Below are 23,197 nucleotides of genomic sequence, written 5' to 3'. Positions count from 1 at the left end.
AATGAATATCTTACCTTTGACTGAATTTGTGCTGGACTCAATTGAATTCAATATCTGTACTTGGAGTCAGCCTTAAAAATGGAATATCTCATGTGTTTGCATTGTATTTGGATGGGAGGGGAAGTTTGCACAAGTAAAAAACTGAAACCTTTGTATTGTATTTGGATGGGAGCTGTAAGTCTACACAAGTAAAAACTGTGAAACCTCTTATGATTATATTCATTTAGAATGTGCTGGAAGAAATGGATTTTTATCCCTTTAAAAGATGAAATAATCTGGGTAGGTGTCTCCTCAAATTCTCAGTTAGAGGGATGCGTGCACGTCTCTGTGTTGGGTTATATAGCTCTTTATAATTTGGGTCCTCATTTTTGCCCAGTACGGTGTTTCTAAAGATGAAAATTCTCTTTTGCTTGTTTTTTCCTGGGTATCTGCTGATGGTTGGATTCATGCTGCTTAGTATACTTGTCTGATATAGTGGGAATCCAAATTAGGTACTACACGAGTCTTTTCAAATGTGTCATTCAAATAAAAAAAAGTTTACTCATGAACTGTATTTTCTTTATAATAAATTATGGTAAACAGTACGATCTTTTTAAGCCACGCCCCCTTTCTTCCCGTCCTGTGCTATGGCCTTGTTTTCCATATCAAAAGGAAGAGATATTGTTTCATTGAAGAGTAAAGTTTGATGAAGTGGAAACGCCGTAAGTGGGGGCCTTACTGCAGCTTACAGTACTTCTGGAGTAAATATCCCCCCCATTTTATAAATATAATTGAAAAAGTTGCCAATTATATAGCAGGGTGCAAATCAACCAGTCATGGTTTATTTATTTTTTTCTTCCCCGAAGTTGCCCTTCCTGCTCCCCGAAATTCAAGAGGGCTACATCTTGGGGTGATGTCGGGCGGTACCATCGATTTTCCCGGCCGCTAGAAAAGGCTGTGGGCCGGTACGCGGATTCTCCGGCCAGACAGCCGAAGGGCGGGAAAGAGTTAAAAACTCTCGCCTCAGCTGTAATTTGAGCATTCCTGGCAAGCTCTGCTTCTGCAATCTGCGCGCAGCAACGGCAAGTCACAAAGGAGGCTGGACAAGCAGAACTTCTCTAGAGCGTAGGGCTGCCCCGCAAGTGGGGCGACAAGTCGATAAAAGGGCTTCCTCAGCCCCAAACTGGAGGATAGGGGAGCCAGTAAACTCAGCCATGTTTTGCGGGAAATGGAAAAAATCCCGCTTGGAAAGTTGTCACCAGCAGCAGCAGCTTTCTGCCCATCATCATGGAGGAACTGCCAAATCCTCGGGACGCCGCGCGTTCAAAAAATTGGGTAAGTGAAGTGCCTGGCGAGCTGGGTATCCCCGGAGCGAGGAAAAGGCGTGCCGCGCCTTCCTAGACTTTACAAGTTATTTTACTGGATTTAGATGTAGCGCTGATTAAAGTGAGGGCTCAGCCCTGGCATTTTTTCACTTTTGCCGGAGCTCAATCCTGGATGTTATGTTAGCCCACCAGTGGCCTAGCAAGGTGTCAAAAACTTGATGACCCCCCCCCAAAGAGGAAAAAAGTGATGAAGTACAGGTAGTCCTCGACGTACAACAGTTTGCTTAGTGACTGTTCAAAGTTACAATGGTACTGAAAAAAGTGCCCCCAAGCCACAGCCAAGCAAGACACCTGCCTGCCTGCCCGGCGCTCTTCCTCCTGTCCGAGGTTTTCATTGTTGTGAGCATTTCTGTTGAGGATTGGCAGTGGGGGTAGGGTGGGGGGTGTTTGGTTTTTATTCCCCCCTCTGCTGGGTGGTTGCAGCAGGTTTTGGTCACTTCACATGACCCTGGGACACTGTGACTGTCATAAACATGAATCAGTTGCCAAGCATCTGAATATAAATCACAAGACCCTGGAGATGCTGCAACATTCCAGCTGATCGATGCTTCTTCTAGGCTCAGAAGTGCCAGGATCAGCGCCAAGCTCCAGCTGGAGCCTGGCGCTGATCCTGGCACTTCTGCTGAGCCCCTGACAGCCCTGCTGCTCCAGCCATCTCTCGCTCAGGTTTGTGCGGTGCTGCCATTCCCCTCCCCCACTACCACTTTTCTAGGATGGTCGCTAGGTGCCAATGTACCACAGGTGGTACCCATACCACTGGTGGAAAAGCCCTGCTCTAAGCGGCTGCAGAGTACATTTCTCCATCAGCCAATAACTTCCGAGTCCAAGTGGATTAAGGGCTAAAAAATTATGGTGTAAAAGCTAGGAAATATAAAAATATTTTGTTTTTCTTTTGAAATGTTTACAGTTATTTTTTTAAAACTTAAAACAGTCTGTATAATGGAATAACTTATTCCCATACACATATTTATTTAGCATATGGTATAGTAATTTCCAATTTTTTGAGACTCCAGGAAAATATGTGAATCAGAAGGAACTTATAATGAGAACCGCTGAATGGCTTGATCTGTTTTTTTAGATTTGAAACTGGAAATTAAAGAAGTTTAATAACTTGATCTTCAGTCAAAAGATAGAAAAACATATTTTAAAAAGCATGAGCAATCTTTTCTCTTTTAGTAGGGTGACATAAGTGAAAAGAGAATAGTTATTTTGTATTATCAACTGAGTAAAATAATTTCTTGACCTCTTCATTTTTTCATTTAACAGTGAAATTATATAAAAGGTGAGGCAAAATTAGTACATTAAAACTAAGGTAAACCCCTTTAAACTATAAGAGAATGAATCTGTTCATAACATATGCATTTAAACATTCCTCTGATATTTATATGATTCTAAACATGCTCTTTTATTTCGATTTTGTATCTTCCAATATATTCTGATTCTGAATATGATAAAAGTTTTTTTCTTTTTCTTTCTTGCACTGATACTTCAAAAAATATATAGTAGACTGTTCCTGGAGAAGAGGTTTTACTTGAAGATTTATCATCTTTATTCAGGAAATTTTGAGATAGTTAGCTCAAATAGATTAGTCAGGGAAATACTTAAATTTTCTAAGAGAAGACATTTATTTTATTTATTTATTTTATTTTAATTCCATTTATATCCCGCCCTTCTCCGAAGACTCCTGCATCAGGTTGTTTTTATTACAGGAATGTGGGGCCATTTAAAACTAATGCTGTCAAAGGTCTATTCTGGAAACTGTTCCAGGAATTTAGCTTTAAAGTATGGAAAATAATAGTAGAGTGTTCTTTTTTACGATGCATTATCTCAGCAACCATGTATATTCTAACTGTAATGCCTATAATTTATTGGACACTAAATTATGTAATATCTGTTAGGAAGTAATCTGAGTAAATAGCAATATAAAAAAATCCTTTCAGTAATTTGTAGTTCATGTAGAGTTTGAAATTTTCAGAAAATATATGTCTATAAAATTAAATATTTATCAAATACTAAGCTAATAAAGTACAGCTTTGTAATTTGAAGTGAAAAGTTTTTTTGTTTCCTAATAGCATTCCTTAATAAAAAGGTGCATTAACAATAATAAACATTGTAATTCCAAGTTAAGTATATAACTTATAGGGATAAAGAACTAATTTCTACAGATAGATATTTCATGCCAGACATTGTGGGAACTACCTATCCATTTAAAAGATGCTCAGGGTGATGTGCAATAAGCTTGACATTGCCTTCCAATATTCAGAATTATTTTCTCAGAAATAGTGCTCTTGAGGATAATGGGGGGACTAAAGTGAATATAATAAGGCCATCACTCTGTATTATAAAAAAAAAATAAAAACATTTATTATGAAATTTCCTTTAGAATTAATATAATGGAGCACAAAATTAAAGAGGAGTGGCATTTAATTAAAAGAAAACTGTTTTAAGCAACTTTCTGTGAAGTATGAATGAAATGCATACATTAAACAGTGATACATTAAACAGCTTTAAATATTGATTTGATGGTTCTTATATTAAAATCTTGCACCATTTATTATAGCATTCCTCAACCTGATACTATGTAGGTGAATTGGGACAACCACTTCCAAAAAATTCCCAGGCAAAAGGTATACAACATATACTGTACCAATGAAATTGCTGTTTTAGCACTTGTAGAAGGCAACATGTTGGGAAAGAATGGACTATTGCAGGAGTCCTCAATCCTTGGTCTGTGGACCAGTACCGGGCCACGGCATGCCAGCAGCCAGTCTGCCTCATCAATGGGATGCAGGCAGCATACAAAACCACACACTGTCCGGTCTGTGGAAAAACCTTTCTCCACAGAACCAGTGCCCAAAAGGTTGAGGTCCCACCTTATGAATGAAAGCTGGGTGACTTCGGGCCAATCACTCTTCTTCAGCCCAACCAACCCCACAGGGTGGTTGTGGGGAAAGTAAGTGGAGGAAGGAGTATGGGGTATGTTGATTACCTTCCGTTTTTTAAAAAAATAATAAAGGTGCGATAAAAAACTAATAAATAGCAATGATAATCAGAGGAATCCCAGAGTGAACTCTTCAGTGGCAAACTTTGTGGACAAGTTTTGTTTTACTCCAGGATAGCTCTTTAAAGTTGTAATAATAATAATAATAATAGAACCTGCAGGTTTCAAGTGATTTTTCTCTGTTCTCTTGGCTCTATAATGCAGCTATACTGAGATTTGAGATGGGAGCCACTCTCTTGAGTCTTTTGATGTAGACATATTCATGCTAAACAATACATTAAGCCAAAAAGAAGGTTGGCAATTTGTGATTCTGTAGAAACCCATCCATTGTTATAACAAGCTGTGGGAACTAGGTCATCATGCAACTCATAGCGAGGTTTACTTATTTGATCAACATACCTTACATAATTATGGAATTGTGTTTTACTAATCCCTATTTAGCATGCTGAATAAGGTCAGGCAGGGTCTTCATGTTACCATCTTTCTGTACTGTGTGGGATAGTTCTGGAGAAAATTGGATGTAAGGAATATATACTTAATGGCATGTATGCAGAAATGTGTTGAATGGAGCCTGCATGAATCCTTTGTTAAATGTTGAGGATGATTGGGGATCTTGTTAAAAAAAATTAGCTTGATAGAATTTAATGTGTGACCATAGATGGTGACAAGCTAATGCAAAGAGAAGCAGAGGAGAGATCAGCTGACAGTGACCTATTTATGATAAGACAGGCAGTGTAGGAGTAAGTTGTGTTAGCTCAATTCTACATAAGGAAGGCTGGATAGAAGAGCACTTAAGGAAGACTCGAGAAAGGATGGTCTTTGCTTTTTTACCTTGTGCAATTTTATGTCTCTCAACTGAGGGATTTTAAATTTTAAAGTATTTAATTAAATTATATTAAATTAATTTTAAAATTTTAATTTTATTGTTATTAGGAATTGTGGGCCTGTACTAATTTAATTCCATTTTATTCTTTTTTGTACTGTTTTAATTGCCCTGTGAACCGCCCTTGAGTCCTTCGGGAATAGGGCGGTATATAAATTCAACTAATAAATAAAAAATAAATAAATAGCTTCCAGATACTGTAGAGCAGGGGTGTCAAATTCACTCTATCATGTGATATGTCATGACGTATTGTGATTTTTTCCCACCTTGCTGGAGCTGGGGTGGGCACGGCTTCCGCGTGATGCATCTGGCCCGTGGACTGGCAGTTTGACACCCCTGGTGTAGAGGAACAAAATGCCTCTGTTTTTATGAATTGGCTGCACATGTCTGCATCCATTTGTCTACTCTAGTGATCAACCTCATCAACTCTAAACTGGGTGGACTGTCAACTCCCAGAATTCCCCAGCCAGCTTGTGGAAGTCCATGTGGAAGTCCTGCCACAAGCTGGGAGGGAAATTGGAGTCTACCCATCTTAAATTTGCTGAGGTTGAGAAACACTGCCCTACTCACTAGGGTGGGACTGAGCAACATTTGAATCAGGCTGTTAATTTCCCACAGAGAAAAACAACATGATTGTGAGCTGGGTGGTTACAACACAGATGGACAGTCCTCTCCAAATCAGTGAACAAATGATCAGTTATAAAATGCAAGAAGAAAAATTAGATGAAGGGGAAGGGATAGAACATTGTTTATATTTGTAGAGGTTATGTTTGGATTATGGCTTCTTCAACTTATCTGCAGTTCTTATGAACTTGACCTAAGTGATTCATTCTTGTCTCTTGGATAAACTTTACCTTCATCCAACTTCTACTCCCATTGACCCTGTTGGCCTTCTGGCAAGGACTGAGGAGAGTTGGGGTTTCAGCAACATTTTTACCCTTATAGTAGGAAATATTCTGTTCCTGCTGCTTAATATGTCCTTTGTAAAGGGAAGGAGGGAAATATTAATTTGTATTCCAACTACAGCACACTGAAAAAACTCTAGGATGAAGCTTCCTGGTTTAATATGTACTCAGGGTTGTCTCCTTATATTGCAAGGGCTTTGTCAAGGCTAAAAGCAGTATGAATGTGCAACTTTCGTTCTCATTCAATGATTTTCCTTTTTTAAAAAGTCGTTCTTTTTCTATATATTTACATGCCATGGTCTTAAAGATAATGGTAAAGTTTTCTTCATTGGAATTTTATTTTTTATTTTTATTTTAATTCCATTTATATCCCACCCTTCTCCGAAGACTCAGGGCGGCTTACAAGCTTAGCAGTAGCCTTCATTCTATGTATATGCCTGCTTATTAGGGCTTTCACACACCCCCCGCAAGTGGCATGATTACAAAGTCAGATTAATTGCCCCCAACAATCTGGGTCCTCATTTTACCTACCTCGGAAGGATGGAAGGCTGAGTCAACCCTGAGCCTGGTGGGATGCGAACCCACAATAATTGCAGGCAGCTGGTGTTACTTAAGGAGGCATTAGCCCACTGATCCACCAAGGCTCTTAGAATAGAAGAGAAGAGAAGAGAAGAGAAGAGAAGAGAAGAGAAGAGAAGAGAAGAGAATTCTCTTTTTGATAATTTTTAAAATCCAACCTTTATTATTTTTGTCATCTCAAGGTGACAAATATGTCTAATAGTCCTTCCTCCTTCTATTTTCCCCCCACAAGAATTACCCTGTGAGGTGACTTCAGCTGAGAGAATGAACAGCCTAAAATCATCCAACTAGTTTTCATGCCTAATGCAGGACTAGTCATCAGAGTTTTCTGGTTTCTAACTGGTGCCTAAACCAAAGTCTTGATGACTTACAACAATGTCATGCAATTTCAAGGAAGTGGTTTATTATTGCCTATTACTGGGATGTTTTACATGTTCCCACTTTAACCTTCTGTCCCCGCCTTACATCCAAAGATAAACCAGGGTTAAACTCTTATTGAAGTTCAAGCCTAGTCAAGCCTTGTCAAGTAGAACTTCACTGTTAGAAAGAATGCCAGTTATAATCTGTAACTTAAAGTGTTCCTCTATACACCTTCACAAGAGAATTTGTGTGCAGATTTCCTAATAGCATGAGTGCAAAATGTGAAGCCCAGGGTTTTACAAACCTACTTGGCAAATGTATTCTTGTTGTGCCATGTCCTGATGTGCTGCACAAAATCTGGTGTGAACGTTGAACAAATGGAGGTTTTGCACCTTTTTCTTACATGACTTGAAATCATTAGAAGGATGGGATATGAAGAATCATATTCTGTAATGTGTAGCCATTGTGACATGGAATGCAGTCCCTATCTAAACTAGAGTCTATGGATGAGATTGTGCATTTGCGTTCTCACATTGCAATGTATTGCACATTGTAGGTGCATTTTTAAGTACTCCTCTTTTCCACCAGTCCTCATATGTGATATTGAGAAGGTTTTCTATTTAATATTAAAAACAATTATACAATGGCTAGATTTCAAGGCTTGACTCTAAGACATTTTAGTAGCCTAATTTGCAATTCAGCAAATAGAATCAGTGACTTCTTAGTCTCTTGTCAGACTGCTAGATTTCTGAGAAGCTCACTGAATATTGAAACACAAAACTCAAAATCTTTCTAGTCTAGTGCTTCTCAAACTTAGATAAATTATTCAAGATTGTGTAAAGATAGTTATTTTGTGACTAAAGACACACAGATCCATTACTCAATCAAAACAGGAGCATTTAAATTTATTTTACTTGTTTTACCTACATTGGGTAAAAAGGAGTTTCTGATAAACGGTTTTGGGTTATAGAGGAAAAGGTTTGGGAAGTCTGTTACCCATTTGTTTCCGAATATAACTAGGAAGATCACTCAAGAAAGAAATGGATGCAAAACATTTTGAATGCAAAACATGTAATGCTGATCTGGTCTTGTCAAACTGGAGGCAGATAACTTAAACCTGACCCAGGACCATTAGAAGATCTGAACCCTTCTGGTATGGTCTGAAGTCATTAAAACTTTGTCATAAAGGTCAGAGCAACATGTATTGCTCAGGATACAACTGATTTGAAAGTGAAACTTTTTTCACATTGCTGCTATGAGAAAGCCTATGAGCATGAAGAAACACAGAAACATTCTCATGTATAACTAACAATATAGTTTTATGACTTTTATTTTACAGGGTAATAACTAGGTAGTACCTGAAAACTACAGGCAAAGACTTGCATGAATAAAAACCATCCAAGGCTTTTGTTTAAAGCATGCAATCAAAGTTTCCTAAAGAATCTTTGCTTATAAGCAGCAGTTGAGGTTTCTCATAGAAATTTGTAGTTGAAGGATTGGACAATAGAATTCTACTTTAAATTTTATCTTTCACTAAAATAGTGCTTGTTGGGCAGAGAAAAATTATCCTCTACAAATGTTCTTTGTCTAATGACTCTTTTGTTTATAATAAATCATGTATATATAATACATTCAGTGTCAAATTATAGTGTACTTAGTATGCAAAGTTAGCCAAGAATTGGTGAAAGATTGTCCAGTTCTAACATGAACACTAGGAATGTGTCCAGATATCAGACACTTAATGCTACCAATAAAAATCTTATATCTGGTCAATTTTTTGTTTTGTTTTGTGGAAAGAAAAAACATGAGAAAAATTGAGTGAAAATATGGGTGGACTACATATGGAAAATGACACCATCAGTGCTTCTAATGAAATTCCAGGATTGGGATCCAAATGGTAGCATAATCAGTGTCTCCAAAGTTCAAAGTGCTGCTTGCAAATGAATTTACAGTATATATGTTACACAAGAAACTTTCAATCTTGCTTAGAGTTCAAGGTATTGGAAGAGTAAGACATGTTTATTAAAAGTATATAAGTAGCATAGACTAGTTATAGAAGCAACAAATAATTATGGATTTTAGGATAAATTTGAGAATAATTAACCCTCTTTCAAAGTTTAAAGCAACTTGGTCTTCCAAGTGTGCAGGAATAAAATGTTTAGAGTCAGCAAGCAGCAAATGGTCTGCTGTATGGTGGTGATGGAAATTATAGTCCAACACATGTGAAAGCCAATAAGATGGGTGAAAACTGCCTTCAGAAAAAAAAGTTGCTGTATGTTACCCTTTAAGCTGTAGTAAGGATGTTTGGTTTATCAATAACCCACCCAACCACCTGCTACCTAGGAGAAGGATAATCCCTACACACATTTTTACCTATCTAAATTGAGAACCTTGTGAATTTCATTCCCTCTATGGGGAAAAAAACCCCAGGTGTATCATTCTGAATGAAATTCTGTTGGGATACAACTTACGCCATCCAATAACAATGTTGAGCACCAGCAGCCCTGTTGGACCAAGTGAGAAAACCCTTTTCCTCTCTCTACTAAACTATAACTGGGTTTGGCACAGATGTAATAATAATAATAATAATAATAATAATAATAATAATAATAATAATAATAATAATAATAATGATGATGATGATGATGATGATGATGATGATGATGATGATGATGATGTTGGAAGGGACCTTGGAGGTCATCCAGTCCAACCCCCTGCTCAGGCAGGAAACCTTATACCATTTCAGGCAAATGGCTGTCCAGTCTCTTCTTAAAAACCTCCAGTGTTGGAACATTCACCACCTCTGGAGGCAGGTTGTTCCACTGGTTAATTGTTCTAACTGTCAGGAACTTTCTCCTTAGTTCTAGGTTGCTTCTCTCCTTGACTAGTTTCCATCCGTTGCTTGTTGTCCTGCTTTCAGGTGCTTTGGAGAATAGCTTGACTTCTTTGTGGTAGCCCCTGAGATATTGGAACACTGCTATCACATCTTCATTTTCCAGGATAAACCATTTTTTTAAAATTAGCTACTGTTCTTAAGAGGAAAAAACAAAGAAAGAGCAGGAAAAGAAGGTAGATTGTATGTATGTTTCATATTGTTTATATGCTTGAATTACATTACATCCCTTGTTTCTCCATTATCTGCATTTATAGATTTTTATAGATTTTGTATCGACAGTATTGCATTTTTTTTAATTCATTCTTTTTTTGCTATGATCCCTAGTTTATGCAGGGAATATATTCTTTGGTAATATTTGGTCTGTTTTTTGCACTCAGTCATCAAACATGAAATGGCAGCCAAACATTTAAAAAGTTTCCATGATGCCAGTTAGATCTAAAGGTTTGATAATTCTATTAGTTGAAATGTCCACAGAGTGCTAAAGTAGGCCCAGTGTGTATTTGGAAACCTAAGGGACTAAAAGGATATTGTTGCCAGTACAGTATAAACAAGCCTGAACTTGTTTCATTTGTTATTGTACCAATCCTAGTTTTAGGACAGACATGTCAAACACAAGGCCCGGGGGCCAGATCCAGCCCGCAAAGTGGTTTCATGCGGCCCACGAAGCCATCCTGGAAACAGTGAGGGAATGGCCCCCACTGCCTTGGCCCTGGCCCAGAGACCCTCCTTCTGCCAGAGACCCTCAGATCTGTCCCACTCCTGCCCAGGCCCCCATAGGCACCCTTGATGCGAACGATGTAGAGCTGGCCACGCCCACCCAGTAGGCCACACGCACTCTAGCCACACCCACCCAGGCCACACCCACCTGGCCCCCTGAGGGCAACCGCAATGCTGATGTGGCCCTCAATGAAATTGAGTTTGACACCCCTGTTTTAGGACTTCAGCTATGTATGTTGTTGTCTCAACTCTTGAAATATTAGTCTCTATGGAGCTGCATAAAACTGAATTTCATGCTGCCTCACATCAATGTTGTCATTAAGAAATCCACTTAATGGACAGGTAGAAAGGGCACTATACAGGTAGTCCTCGATTTACAACAGTTGATTTAGTGACTGCTTTAAATGCTTTAGTACAACAGTACTAAAAAAAGTGACTTATGACCGTTTTGCACATTTACTATTGTTGCAGCATCCCCATGGTCATATGATCAAAATTTGTATGCTTGGCCACTGGCTCATATTTATGACGGTGTGACCGTCTTTTCCAACCTTCTGATAAGCAAAGTCAGTAGGGAAGCCAGATTCACTTAACAACTGTGTTACTAACTTAACTGCACTGATTCACTGAATAACTGTGGCAAGAAAGGTAATATGGGGCAAAATTCACTTAACAAATGTTTCACTTAGCAACAAAAAATTTGGGCTTGCTTGTGGTTGTAAGTCAAGGACTACCTATATGCCATATTTATTTACAATTATAGTTTATTTTATCCTGCACATGGGCATTGTCCTTGTTAAATGAGGAGATCTTAAGGTATTCACATGCAAAAATGCCAGGTAGTCCAGAGTGCCCTGCTTCTGCCAATACTGCTATTACAATTTAAAAAGAAAAAAAATCTCTTAAAAATGAAAATGCATGCTTGCTCATTTAGTCTCAGTAATGGCATTCATCGCAACTTGTGTTTATTGATCACCAAAATGCTATACTCTGGTTTTAAATTTATATATATGTATAAGTAGTCTCAGGTATTATATGATATGTACAGACGATTATCATCCATGATATACGGTATTTATATGACATGTAGATAACAGTTTCAATAAAGAGTTACTATATTTCATTGTAATCACCCATGTATACTCTGTGCTTGCAAATAATTTGTTCATAAATTATAAGTAACTGAAGGCATAGCCTTTCAGCAATGAAAACTGTACAAAGAATTCATTTTTGTTGTTCAGCCATATAGATGTTCACAAAATTAAATCTTGCCACAAAGCCCAAATTAAATTAATACCGTATATGTAATTGTTTTGTACCTCTAGAGTCCTTTTCCAAAAGGCAAGGACCACAACCAAAACACTCTTTTTCCACCTGGCTGACCTGAACTGACAGGGATTTTAATTATGTTTTTAATTTTTTACTGTAATTTTTAACTTTTAATTTTAATTTTAATTTATTCTACATGGGCCATTAATTGTATTTTATTTTAACTTCTATATAATTGTATGTTATTGTTGTTAGCCGCCCTGAGTCCTTCGGGAGATAGGGCGGCATATAAGTCCCAATAATAAATAAATAAATAAACAGAGAAGGCATACTTCCTAGTTCCCGTATGGGACCTAAGTCTATTTTGTTGAATTTTCCTAGGACAGGCAAAAAAAACCCAAAGGGGAGTAAGGTTATCCCTGAGATCAGCACTACAGCTCATATTGTAGATGTTTTGTGTGATTGTGGAGACTTATGACACTGGACTTAGACCAGCTGTGGCTTCCAAATGCTCTTCATTTGGAGCAATCCCATAGAGAGGATATTGCAATATATTTTCTACATGACATGACTAAAATGAGAGTGACTATGAGAAAGGACTCCTGGTCCAGAAAAGGGTGCAATTGTCACACCAGATGAATGTGATCTCTCCTAGCCACAGCTGCTTTCTGCTGTTTGAGTAGAAACTGTAAATTTAGCAAAAACCCAGGTTGTGTACTATGGGGAAATATAATTTGCGGAAATACAATCCCATTTAGAACTAAAGTAGGAAAATCCCTGGCATTGGAAAAATTATAAAGCAGTCAAGAATTTAAGTCTTAACTCCTTTCTATTGAGAGCCCTAGAATATCCAGGCACAGGATGAGAGTCTGAAAGCATTGATCAGAGTTAAGACTGAGTAATCTACTGAAATTTCTGATGCTGACATTGGGGCAGTTTCCTGTTGTCTAGGCAAAATGGGAATCCCCAATTCTTGATTCCATTCAGTCTTGCATATTTATTTAAGAAAATTTATATGGCTGCCCAACTCACTCCCAGTGAATCTGGGCAACTTATAAAGATAACACCCCAATACAAAAACCAGTAACACCCCACCCTCCAGCCCTTAGCAAGAACAATCAGACAAGCCTTTTGATAGGCTCCATATCATTCTGGAGTCCCCAGCCCATTGGCAGAACCTGGTCTTCAGGATGTTGCAAAAGAGTGTTAAAAGATAAGGGCCAGCCTTATCTTTCCAGGGATGTCCCACCGGGAGGGAGCCATCACAGAGAAAGTCCTTCTTGGTTCCACTAGATCAGTGGTAGGCAACCTCGGCTCTTCTATGACTCATGGACTTCAACTCCCAGAATTCTGGGACTTGAAGTCCATGAATCATAAAAGAGCCGAGGTTGCCTACCACTGATCTAGAGATGAACCACCTTAGGAGATGGGACCCATAGTATTCCTCATCTGGGAGGTGACTAGGGCATAGGTAATTGTGAACGGAAATTATTGGTCTAGGAAAAGGCGCACAATCTGCAGTTGTGCAAAGGTCTTCCTGTCCATGACTGCCACCTGTTCCTCAAGCAGGAGTCTTCAATCCAGAAGACTTCCCAGATTACACTCTGCGTCTGTCTAGGGCAATTCCACCCTATCCAAGACTCGAGATGGCAATTCTCCCTGGACCAAAAAATCCCAAACCCAAAGCCATTCTGTCTTGCCAGGGTTCAGTTTTACCACTTGCTTCCCATCCAGCTCTTAACAGCCTCCAGGCACTGTGAGAAGAAGGTCACTGCATCACTTAACTCATCATGGTCTGAGACATACAGATGGATGTCAACAACATGTTGATGATATTTCAGCCTTTGGTGGAAGATGACTTCATCCAATGGCTTCATGTATATCTTAACAAAAGCAAAGAAAGTACCAAGGCCTGAGGGACTCTGCAGAGCAGGGGATAAAACCTGGACCTCTTGTTTGCTATATCAAACTAAATTATCAATAGCAGGTATTTATAGTCTACTTGTGGGCATTTTTGTTTTGATCTCCTGGTATGACAGAAAATATGACAACTGAGCAATATTTGGTTCTAGACCTTCATGCTGGTAAAGCAAATAGAGAAACATGGGAAACCACATAGTTTCCATTACCTGAGAGAAGAAAGCATAAGCATTCATTTGGATTAACAACATTTTGGGGGTTGTTAAATTCCAACGCGATTCTTACTTATATGTCTTTGTATAAAGGTAGTTTAGGGAAAGGTTGGGTGACATATTCACCTATTGTTTTACAGATAAGACAGAACTTGAGATCAGCTTGACAACTGTGCTGAAAGCAGACATTTTAACATCTCTGAAATAAGCAAAACCATTCCTATGGAAATATGTGTTATTTCATTCAGTACATAGATTTATCATTGCTTGTCTTAACAAGACGGCATATCCTGGAATATCTAGATAAAGACTATACGATAAGACAGAATTCTGCATTGTTATATACAAGAAGAGGGGTATTAACTATTTAATTAAGGTAACATCAGATTGTTCAGTTCTTGTCTTGGTTCCATCCACAAAAAGATCAAGTATATCTTCATCTCCTTAACTTGATACTTGTATAACTGGTATAAATATGATAACTTTCACATATCAACTTCCGTAATTGGAATTTAGATGAACATTGAACATCTTCCATGTCATAATCAAGCCTTATAACAAATGGCTTACAAGGAAATAATTCCATTTTGCTTGTTAGAATGATCATCAGATTTGAGCCTGCAGTCATCAAGATTTTATCATAATAATTTAAAATTGAACTTGTGATTTTGGTGAAATGTTGAGCCATCTCACTTCAGTTGGACTACTGGAAGGTAGAGCTAAACATTTCCCTTCAGGAAGGAATTTGTATTTTTTCAGTTCCTTCTTTAGAGATTAACTAACATAAGATGTGCTGCCCTATATAATATAGCAAGGTAACTAATTTCCCACAATTTCTCTCTCTCTCTCTCTCTCTCTCTCTCTCCTCTCTCTCTCTCTCTCTCTCTCTCTCTCTCTCTCTCTCTCTCTCTCTCTCTCTCTCTCTCTCTCTCTCTGTGTGTGTGTGTGTGTGTGTATTGATTGCAGGGCTTCCTTGAAAAATACAGTCTCACACAGATACACACACACACACCACATTCTCAGTGAAGCCTGTAGTCTAATTTATTTGTTCTGTGACAGACTGCCTTCTGCTGGACTATCAGGTGAATAAGACACATTACCAAATTATGACTTACAAGGTAACTTCTTGACAAGATTATTAAATATTGACAATTTAAATGTTGCTGTTTCCCAATCTACTGGTATTGCAGAACTTGGAAATAACAAACCTGAAAAGGGCCTTAAGCGAATCTGGTATGCATGTACATATTATGCTCTGTTATTCTGAATGCTACCCAGTTTTTATTTCTAGTGTGGGCACCATGGAGCACATTATTTGCAGAAGAAAGCTCTTCTTCTTTTACTTCACGAAGAGCAGCTTTCTGTTTGTTTTTTAAAAAGTTGCTTGCATCATGCCAAAAAGGTTCAGAGCAAAATGGCATCAGTTCCTTCACACTGTGCTAAAATTTCTGGCAAGACATACAGCCATCTCATTTGGATGTAAAATAAACCTACATTATTTTATGAGACGCCACTAGTGCAAGTTACACTCTGCTTTTGAGGTCACAAATTAAGACATTAACGTTTTCATTAAAATGAAAAGAAAAAGAAAAAGAAGTAAACTGAGTCACAGAGAACAGTCTTTTTCTGTTTAACAAGAGTAGCTGAGAACAAAAGATCGAATGAATATGTGTTCTGGAATAAGAGTAATGGTGTTTTTGCAACAACAAATTATTCTAATTGCAATCTACTATGCTTTGGTCAGATTCCGTGTTGAATAGCTATATGCCCAATTCTGGGCTCTGTACTTTAAGGAGTTATTTTATTTATTTATTTATTTTATTATATTATATTTATATACCGCCCTTTCCCGAAGGACTCAGGGCGGTTTACAGGGTGATTAAAACAAAAAAATACAAAAGTTAAAAACAGATTAAAAAAAATGGCTATGCTTCTGGTTTTACTGATAATTGTGGCCCAAAGTAAGAGCATAAATAACCCCAAAGTATTGTCGTGTTCCTCCATAACCAGAATATAGAGGCTGCATCTGTTTCTTTTCAAACATGTGCTGTGCCATATTTGTAAATTTGATTTTGAATTGTCTGAGACTTAAGCCAAATGGGCACAAGAATGTGCAGAACCTTTTAAAATGTGCAGCATTGGGGACATGACCTTTGGCAACACCATGTGGATGATAAAAAGAGTCAGAATTTTCAGCTCTGAAAGGTTGAGATTCATCTGTATTTAAAAAGGGGGGAAGGATACTTCAAAGTTTTTTTTTCTGTGCTCTGATCCATAGCCAGCTGTAAAAAAGGACTGAAAGTCACATAAATTCCAAAGTATTTGTATTTCCTTTGAGCTTTATGTATTCAACATGGTTAAATTGGTTTTGTCTATGCAGATTCTCAATCATCCAGATCATGGTTATCCCAAAGGTACTTTTTCAAAAGGGAACTGGACTTTTCTTTGTTTTTCCTTGAAGACATTTTTCTTCTCATCCAAGAAGCTTCTTCAGTTCAGAATATGTTAAACTAGTCAGTTCAGGGATATTAAACTGGTTTCTTAATAATATAACTGGTGCAAAATAAAATGATTAGAAGATAGCTGTAATGTAAAGTAACATGAATATTTATATGTCTATAGAGATTCTCAGTCATCCAGATCATGGTTGTCCCACAGGTGTTTTTTTTCCCAAGAGGCAACTGCACTTTCTGGTTTTTCTTTGAAGACATTTCGCTTGTCATCCAAGAAGCTTATTCAGCTTCTTACTAACAAACCCCAGTATGTGTGACTGGAACACATATTTCTAACATCACTTTCTTGAGCACAGGTTCTCCTCAGGGTTGTGTCCTACGTCCACTGCTGTTACCCTGTTGACCCATGACTGTTGTGCTAGGTTTGCCACCAACCATATTGTGAAGTTTGTGGATGATACAACAGTGTTATTGTTAGCTGCGAAGTCGTGTCCGACTCATCGCGACCCTATGGACAACATTCCTCCAGGCCTTCCTGTATTCTACCATCTTCTGGAGTTCATTTAAGCTCACGCCTACTGCTTCAGTGACTCCATCCAGCCACCTCATTCTCTGTCGTCCCCTTCTTCTATTGCCCTCGATCTTTCCCAGCATTAGGCTCTTCTCCAGTGAGTCCTTCCTTCTCATTAGGTGGCCAAAGTATTTGAGTTTTAGCTTCAGGATCTGGCCTTCTAAAGAGCAGTCAGGATTGATCTCCTCTAGGACTGAGCGGTTTGATCGCCTTGCAGTCCAAGGGACTCGCAGGAGTCTTCTCCAGCACCATAGTTCAAAGGCCTCAATTCTTTGGCGCTCAGCCTTTCTTATGGTCCAACTTTCACTGCCATACATTGCAACTGGGAAGACCATAGCCTTGACTATACGCACTTTTGTTGACAGGGTGATGTCTCTGCTTTTTAGTGTGCTGTCTAGATTTGCCATGGCTTTCCTTCCCAGGAGCAAGCGTCTTTTAATTTCTTGGCTACAGTCCCCATCTGCAGTGATCTTGGAGCCCAGGAAAACAAAATCTGTCACTACCTCCATTTCTTCCCCATCTATTTGCCATGAATTGAGAGGGCCAGATGCCATGATCTTGGTTTTCTTAATGTTAAGTTTCAACCCAAGTTTTGCACTCTCCTTCACCCGCAACAACAGGCTCTTTAGTTCTTCTTCACTTTCTGCCATTAGAGTGGTATCATCTGCATATCTTAGGTTGTTGATATTTCTTCCAGCAATCTTAATTCCAACTTTTGATTCATCTAGCCCTGCCTTTCTCATGATGTGCTCTGCATATAAGTTAAATAGGCAGGGCGACAGTATACAGCCTTGCCGGACTCCTTTCCCAATTTTGAACCAATCAGTGGTTCCGTGTCCAGTTCTCACTGTTGCTTCTTGACCCGCATATAAGTTTCTCAAGAGACAAATAAGATGGTCTGGTACTCCCATCTCTTTAAGAACTTGCCACAGTTTGTTATGATCCACACAATCAAAGGCTTTAGCATAGTCAATGAAGCAGAAGTAGATGTTTTTCTGGAACTCCCTAGCTTTCTCCATGATCCAGCGTATGTTAGCAATTTGATCTCTAGTTCCTCTGCCTCTTCGAAATCCTGCCTGTACTTCTGGTAGTTCTCGATCCACATACTGCTGAAGTCTAGCTTGTAGGATTTTAAGCATGACTTTACTAGCATGAGAAATGAGTGCAATGGTGCGATAGTTTGAACATTCTTTGGCACTGCCTTTCTTTGGAATTGGAATGTAAACTGATCTTTTCCAATCCTGTGGCCACTGCTGAGTTTTCCAAATTTGCTGGCAAATTGAGTGTAGCACTTTTACTGCACTGTCTTTTAAGATTTTGAATAGCTCAGCTGGAATACTGTCACCTCCACTAGCTTTGTTGTTGCTCAGCTTTTCTAAGGCCCACTTCACTTCACATTCTAGGATGTCTGGCTCGAGGTCAGTGACCACCTCATTGTGATTATCTGGGACGTTAAGCTCATTCTTGTATAGTTCTTCTGTGTAATTTTGCCACCTCTTCTTAATCTCTTCTGCCTCTGTTAGGTCCCTGCCATTTTGGTCCTTTATCATGCCCATTTTTGCATGGAATGTTCCCTTCATCTCTCCAATTTTCTTGAAAAGATCTCTGGTCCTCCATATTCTATTGTTTTCTTCTATTTCTTTGCACTGTTCATTTAAGAAGGCATTCTTATCTCTTCTAACTATTCTCTGGAATTCTGCATTCAATTGGGCATATCTATGTTTTTCTCCCTTGCCTTTCGCTTTCCTCCTTTCCTCAGCTATTTGCAAAGCTTCCTCAGACAGCCATTTTGCTTTCTTGCATTTCTTTTTCTTTGGGATGGTTTTGGTTGCTACTTGTTGTACAATGTCGTGAACCTCTGTCCATAGTTCTTCAGGCACTCTGTCTATCAGATCTAATTCCTTAAATCTATTTGTCACCTCTACTGTATATTCAACAGGGATATGATTTAATTCATACCTGAGTGGCCTAGTGCTTTTCCCTACTTTCTTCAGTTTAAGCCTAAACTTTGCAAGGAGAAGCTCATGGTCTGAGCCACAGTCAGCTCCTGGTCTTGTTTTTACCGACTGTATAGAGCTTCTCCATCTTTGGCTGCAGAGCATATAGTCAATCTGATTTCTGTGTTGACTATCTGGTGATGTCCATGTGTAGAGCCGTCTCTTGGGTTGTTGGAAAAGAGTGTTTGCTATGACCATCGTATTCTCTTGACAAAATTCTATCAGCCTGTGCCCTGCTTCATTTTGTACTCCAAGGCCAAACTTGCCTGTTATTCCAGTTATCTTTTGGCTTCCTACTTTAGCATTCCAATCCCCCATGATGATAAGGACATCATTTTTTGGTGTTACTTCTATAAGGTGCTGTAGGGCTTCATAGAACCGGTCAATTTCATCCTCTTCAGCACTGGTGGTTGGGGCATAGACTTGGACTACTGTGATATTGATTGGTTTCCCTTGGATTCGAACTGAGATCATTCTGTCATTTTGAGGATTGTATCCCAGTATTGATTTTCCTACTCTTTTATTGACTATGAAGGCTACTCCATTTCTTCTGAGGGATTCTTGCCCGCAGTAGTATACCTGATGGTCATCTGAATTAAATTCACCCATTCCTGTCCATTTTAGTTCGCTGATACCTAAGATGTCGATGTTCAGTCTTGTCATCTCTTGTTTGACCACGTCCAGCTTTCCTTGATTCATGGATCTTACATTCCAGGTTCCTATGGAGAAAAAATCTTTACAGCATCGGACTTTCCTTTCACCACCAGACACATCCACAGCTGAGCGTCCTTTCGGCTTTGGCCCAGTCGCTTCATTCTTTCTGGCGCTACTAGTACTAGCCCTCTGCTCTTCCCCAGTAGCATATTGGACGCCTTCCAACCTGAGGGGCTCATCTTCCAGCGTCATATCGTTTTGCCTTTTGGTACTGTCCATAGGGTTTTCATGGCAAAGATACTGGAGTGGGTTGCCATTTCCTTCTCCAGTGGATCACATTTTGTCAGAACTCTCGACTATGACCTGTCCGTCTTGGGTGGCCCTGCACGGCATAGCTCATGGCTTCATTGAATTACGCAAGCCCCTTCGCCACGACAAAGCAGTAATCCATGAAGGGGGATACAACAGTAGTTGGCCTTATTCAAGATGACAATGAGGGTGCTTACTGAAAGGAGGTTGAAGGCTTGGTGAACTGGTGTAAGGAGCACAGTCTAGTTTTAAACATTGGAAAAACCAAAGAGATCATTGTCGATTTCAGAAAAGGCAGGCACAGCCACACTGTTCTGTGCATTAATGATTCACCTGTGGAGATGGTTACCAGCATCAAATACCTGGGTGTGCAGTTAATAAGTGGGCTGGCTTGATCACTCAACAGCGAGACATTGGTGAGGCGGGCACAGCAGCATCTGCATTTTCTGCGTTGCATGAGAAAAGCAGAAAAGCGGTGCAGAGAATGGAAAAGCGGTGCAGAGAGTGGTGAGGATGGCAGAAAAGATTATTGGCAGTTCTTTCCCTTCCATCCAGGATATGACATATAAGCGTTGCTTGAGCAGGGTCCACAAGATTGTCCTCTTCACAACCTGTTTTCTTTGTTATCTTCTGGGAGGAGGCTCTGTGGTATCCGAAGCAGAACATCCAGATTCAGTCACAGCTTTGTTCCATACAATATTAACCTTGTGAACTCTCAAGCTTCCTTCTTCCGTTATGTATTCAAGATGGACAGTGATTAATATTTATAAGTTACTTATATGTAAGGGTGTATGTCTATGCATGTGTTCTATATAGCATGTTTAAATGTGTGTTATGTATGTGTAGACTTTGGGAGCAAGCAACTAAATTTCATTTTTAATGTGTGCCATTATGGCCACAGTAAAAAATGACAATAAAGGTTATCTATCTATCTTCTTGGATGAGAAGCGAAACGTCTTCAAAGAAAAACCAGAGTGTCCTCTTGAAAAAAGCACCTATGGGATTGGTATTTATAGATAACATAACTGTACAACCTGTAATTATTTACTCAAACTAGCACATTTTAAAGAAATTTCTTGTAGAATATTCAGAATTTTTTAATGTGCAGTTGGTTTGCATTCTGTTTGGTCCAATGATAACTTGGAAACTCTGAAAAATAATTTGAATAAGAGCTAAAGGAAAATCATTGTTAACTCAGAGTCTGCTAAGATTTGGCTGTAGAAAGTGTTTTTGTGTTTGAACAAAAAATAGTGTCTATAACTTTTGAACATATGCAGAACAATTATACATCTGAGACAATTTCTGACTTACGTTTTTTGTAGATCATTTTTTTTAATTTTTAATTCCATTTATATCCCGCCCTTCTCCGAAGACTCAGGGCGGCCCTCAAGCTTAGCAATAGCCTTCATTCTATGTATATGCCTGCTTATTAGGGCTTTTTCACACACCCCAAGCGGCATTATTACAAAGTCAGCTTAATTGCCCCCAACAATCTGGGTCCTCATTTTACCTACCTCGGAAGGATGGAAGGCTGAGTCAACCTTGAGCCTGGTGGGATGCGAACCTGCAATAATTGCAGGCAGCTGGTGTTACTTAAGGAGGCATTAGCCCACTGCTCCACCAAACAATGTCCTGTTTTCTCCCTTATTTTTCCTTTCCTTTTGAATTCTTTCATTTTATCCATCATTATTTGGAGAGAACTAAAGGACTCCTGAGCTTAAATTTCTAACAGGAAAACTGACATTTCATTTTTAATAGAGCAGATTGGGAAAATGCGATCGCTATTTGAGGGAGAAAAGGAATACTATATATCAGCTACCCTATGTTACCCTGACAAGTTCAGGAGAGGAATCATATTAATTTTTGGATGACTAATTTATAAAAAAATAAGCATCCAGATCTCAAATCATGCAACGAGAATGAGAGCTTAGAAGAACAAAATTTGTTGTAGCTGTTTGGCAATGACCTATCTGCATATTCTTTGAAGTTCTCCCAAAGAAAGATAGCTTGTTCTCCCTGGTGGAGACCATCCTCTTTTTGACAAGAGTTTACTCAATGGAACCAATGATTTAGCTCATCTACAGTAATGTCCTATTTCAAGGTGTTCTTAAGCAGTTCACAAACAAATCTTGTGGTAACTTTGTGGGGATTCTATGCTTCTGATATTGTGTACCAAGTTGTTCCATTTCTTCTAATCTAATTAATCTAATCCAGAAGCTCCATAGTCCATAATCTAAAATTGTATTGAAGCACTGCTTTCATTGGCTGGGTCTGAGAACAAATCATTCCAAGAATAAATTCTTCATTTCAGAAGCTCAGGATTTTAAATGTTTTGGAGTAGGGAATTTTGTTCTTCAGAAGTTAAAGCAGAAGATATATACAGGGAGTTCCTGGGTTAAGAACATCTGGTACTTACCAACAAGCTACCTATTACTAAAAAAGTTAGACTGAGTTGTCCTCCTTTGGCTCAATAAATCACTGAAGCCATGCAATATTTTTATGCAATGCCAAAACATGCATTTTTAATATATAGCCTCTTTATGGAGTTTTCACAAGTTCATGAAAATGTTGCACAACTTCATTGGTTTGTTATCTACCATTTTTAATAATAGGAAGTCCACTTGTAAGTATGAGTTTTGACCTACATACAAATTTGAATTAAAGACAGAGTTAGGAATGGAACTTGTTAACCTGGAGACTACTTGCATTTTTATGTATTATGGCTTGTTTTAGAATTATTACTCTAAGAAGCTTGCATCATTGATTTACAAAAAGAGAAAGCTCTCTGCTGGAGAGGACTTTCCCCTTCTTTTCAGTTTTGTTTCCTACAATATTAACCTCGTGAACTCTACAGCTTCCTCCTTCCCTTATGTATTCAAGATGGACAGTGATTAATATTTATGTGTTACTTATATATAAGGGTGTAGGTGTATACATATGTTGTATATAGCAGAGGTCTCCAACCTTTCTCGGTTGGTGGACTGGAGGGAAAGGGAGGGAGAAGAATTTGAAGCATGCACATGTGCACACACAAATGGGGCTGCGAGCATGCACACTGCAAACAAGATAGTGCTAGCGCCTGCGTGACACTCGCTAGCACCGCTCCA

The 23,197-nt window shown here is 38.8% G+C and overlaps 1 protein-coding gene across 2 annotated transcripts in view; it reads left to right on the top strand.

Moving 5' to 3' along the window:
* The first annotated feature begins 1,082 nt into the window (after nucleotides 1–1,082).
* PLCD3 (phospholipase C delta 3) overlaps nucleotides 1,083–23,197 on the top strand; it is a 250,539-nt gene continuing 228,424 nt past the window's right edge. For both annotated transcript variants that reach the window (XR_014494095.1, XM_083376305.1), the window contains exon 1: nucleotides 1,083–1,314. Coding sequence is in view for 1 of the 2 variants with exons in the window: in XM_083376305.1 (XP_083232431.1) it covers nucleotides 1,194–1,314 (121 nt within the window). In the remaining variant the exon portion in view is untranslated. The remainder of the gene's footprint in view (nucleotides 1,315–23,197) is intronic.

This window comes from Vipera ursinii (genome assembly GCF_947247035.1).
Source record: "Vipera ursinii genome assembly, chromosome: Z".
NCBI lineage: Eukaryota > Metazoa > Chordata > Lepidosauria > Squamata > Viperidae > Vipera > Vipera ursinii.
The sequence above is the reverse complement of the archived record's forward strand: the minus strand, read 5'-3'. Positions and strand labels throughout refer to the sequence as shown.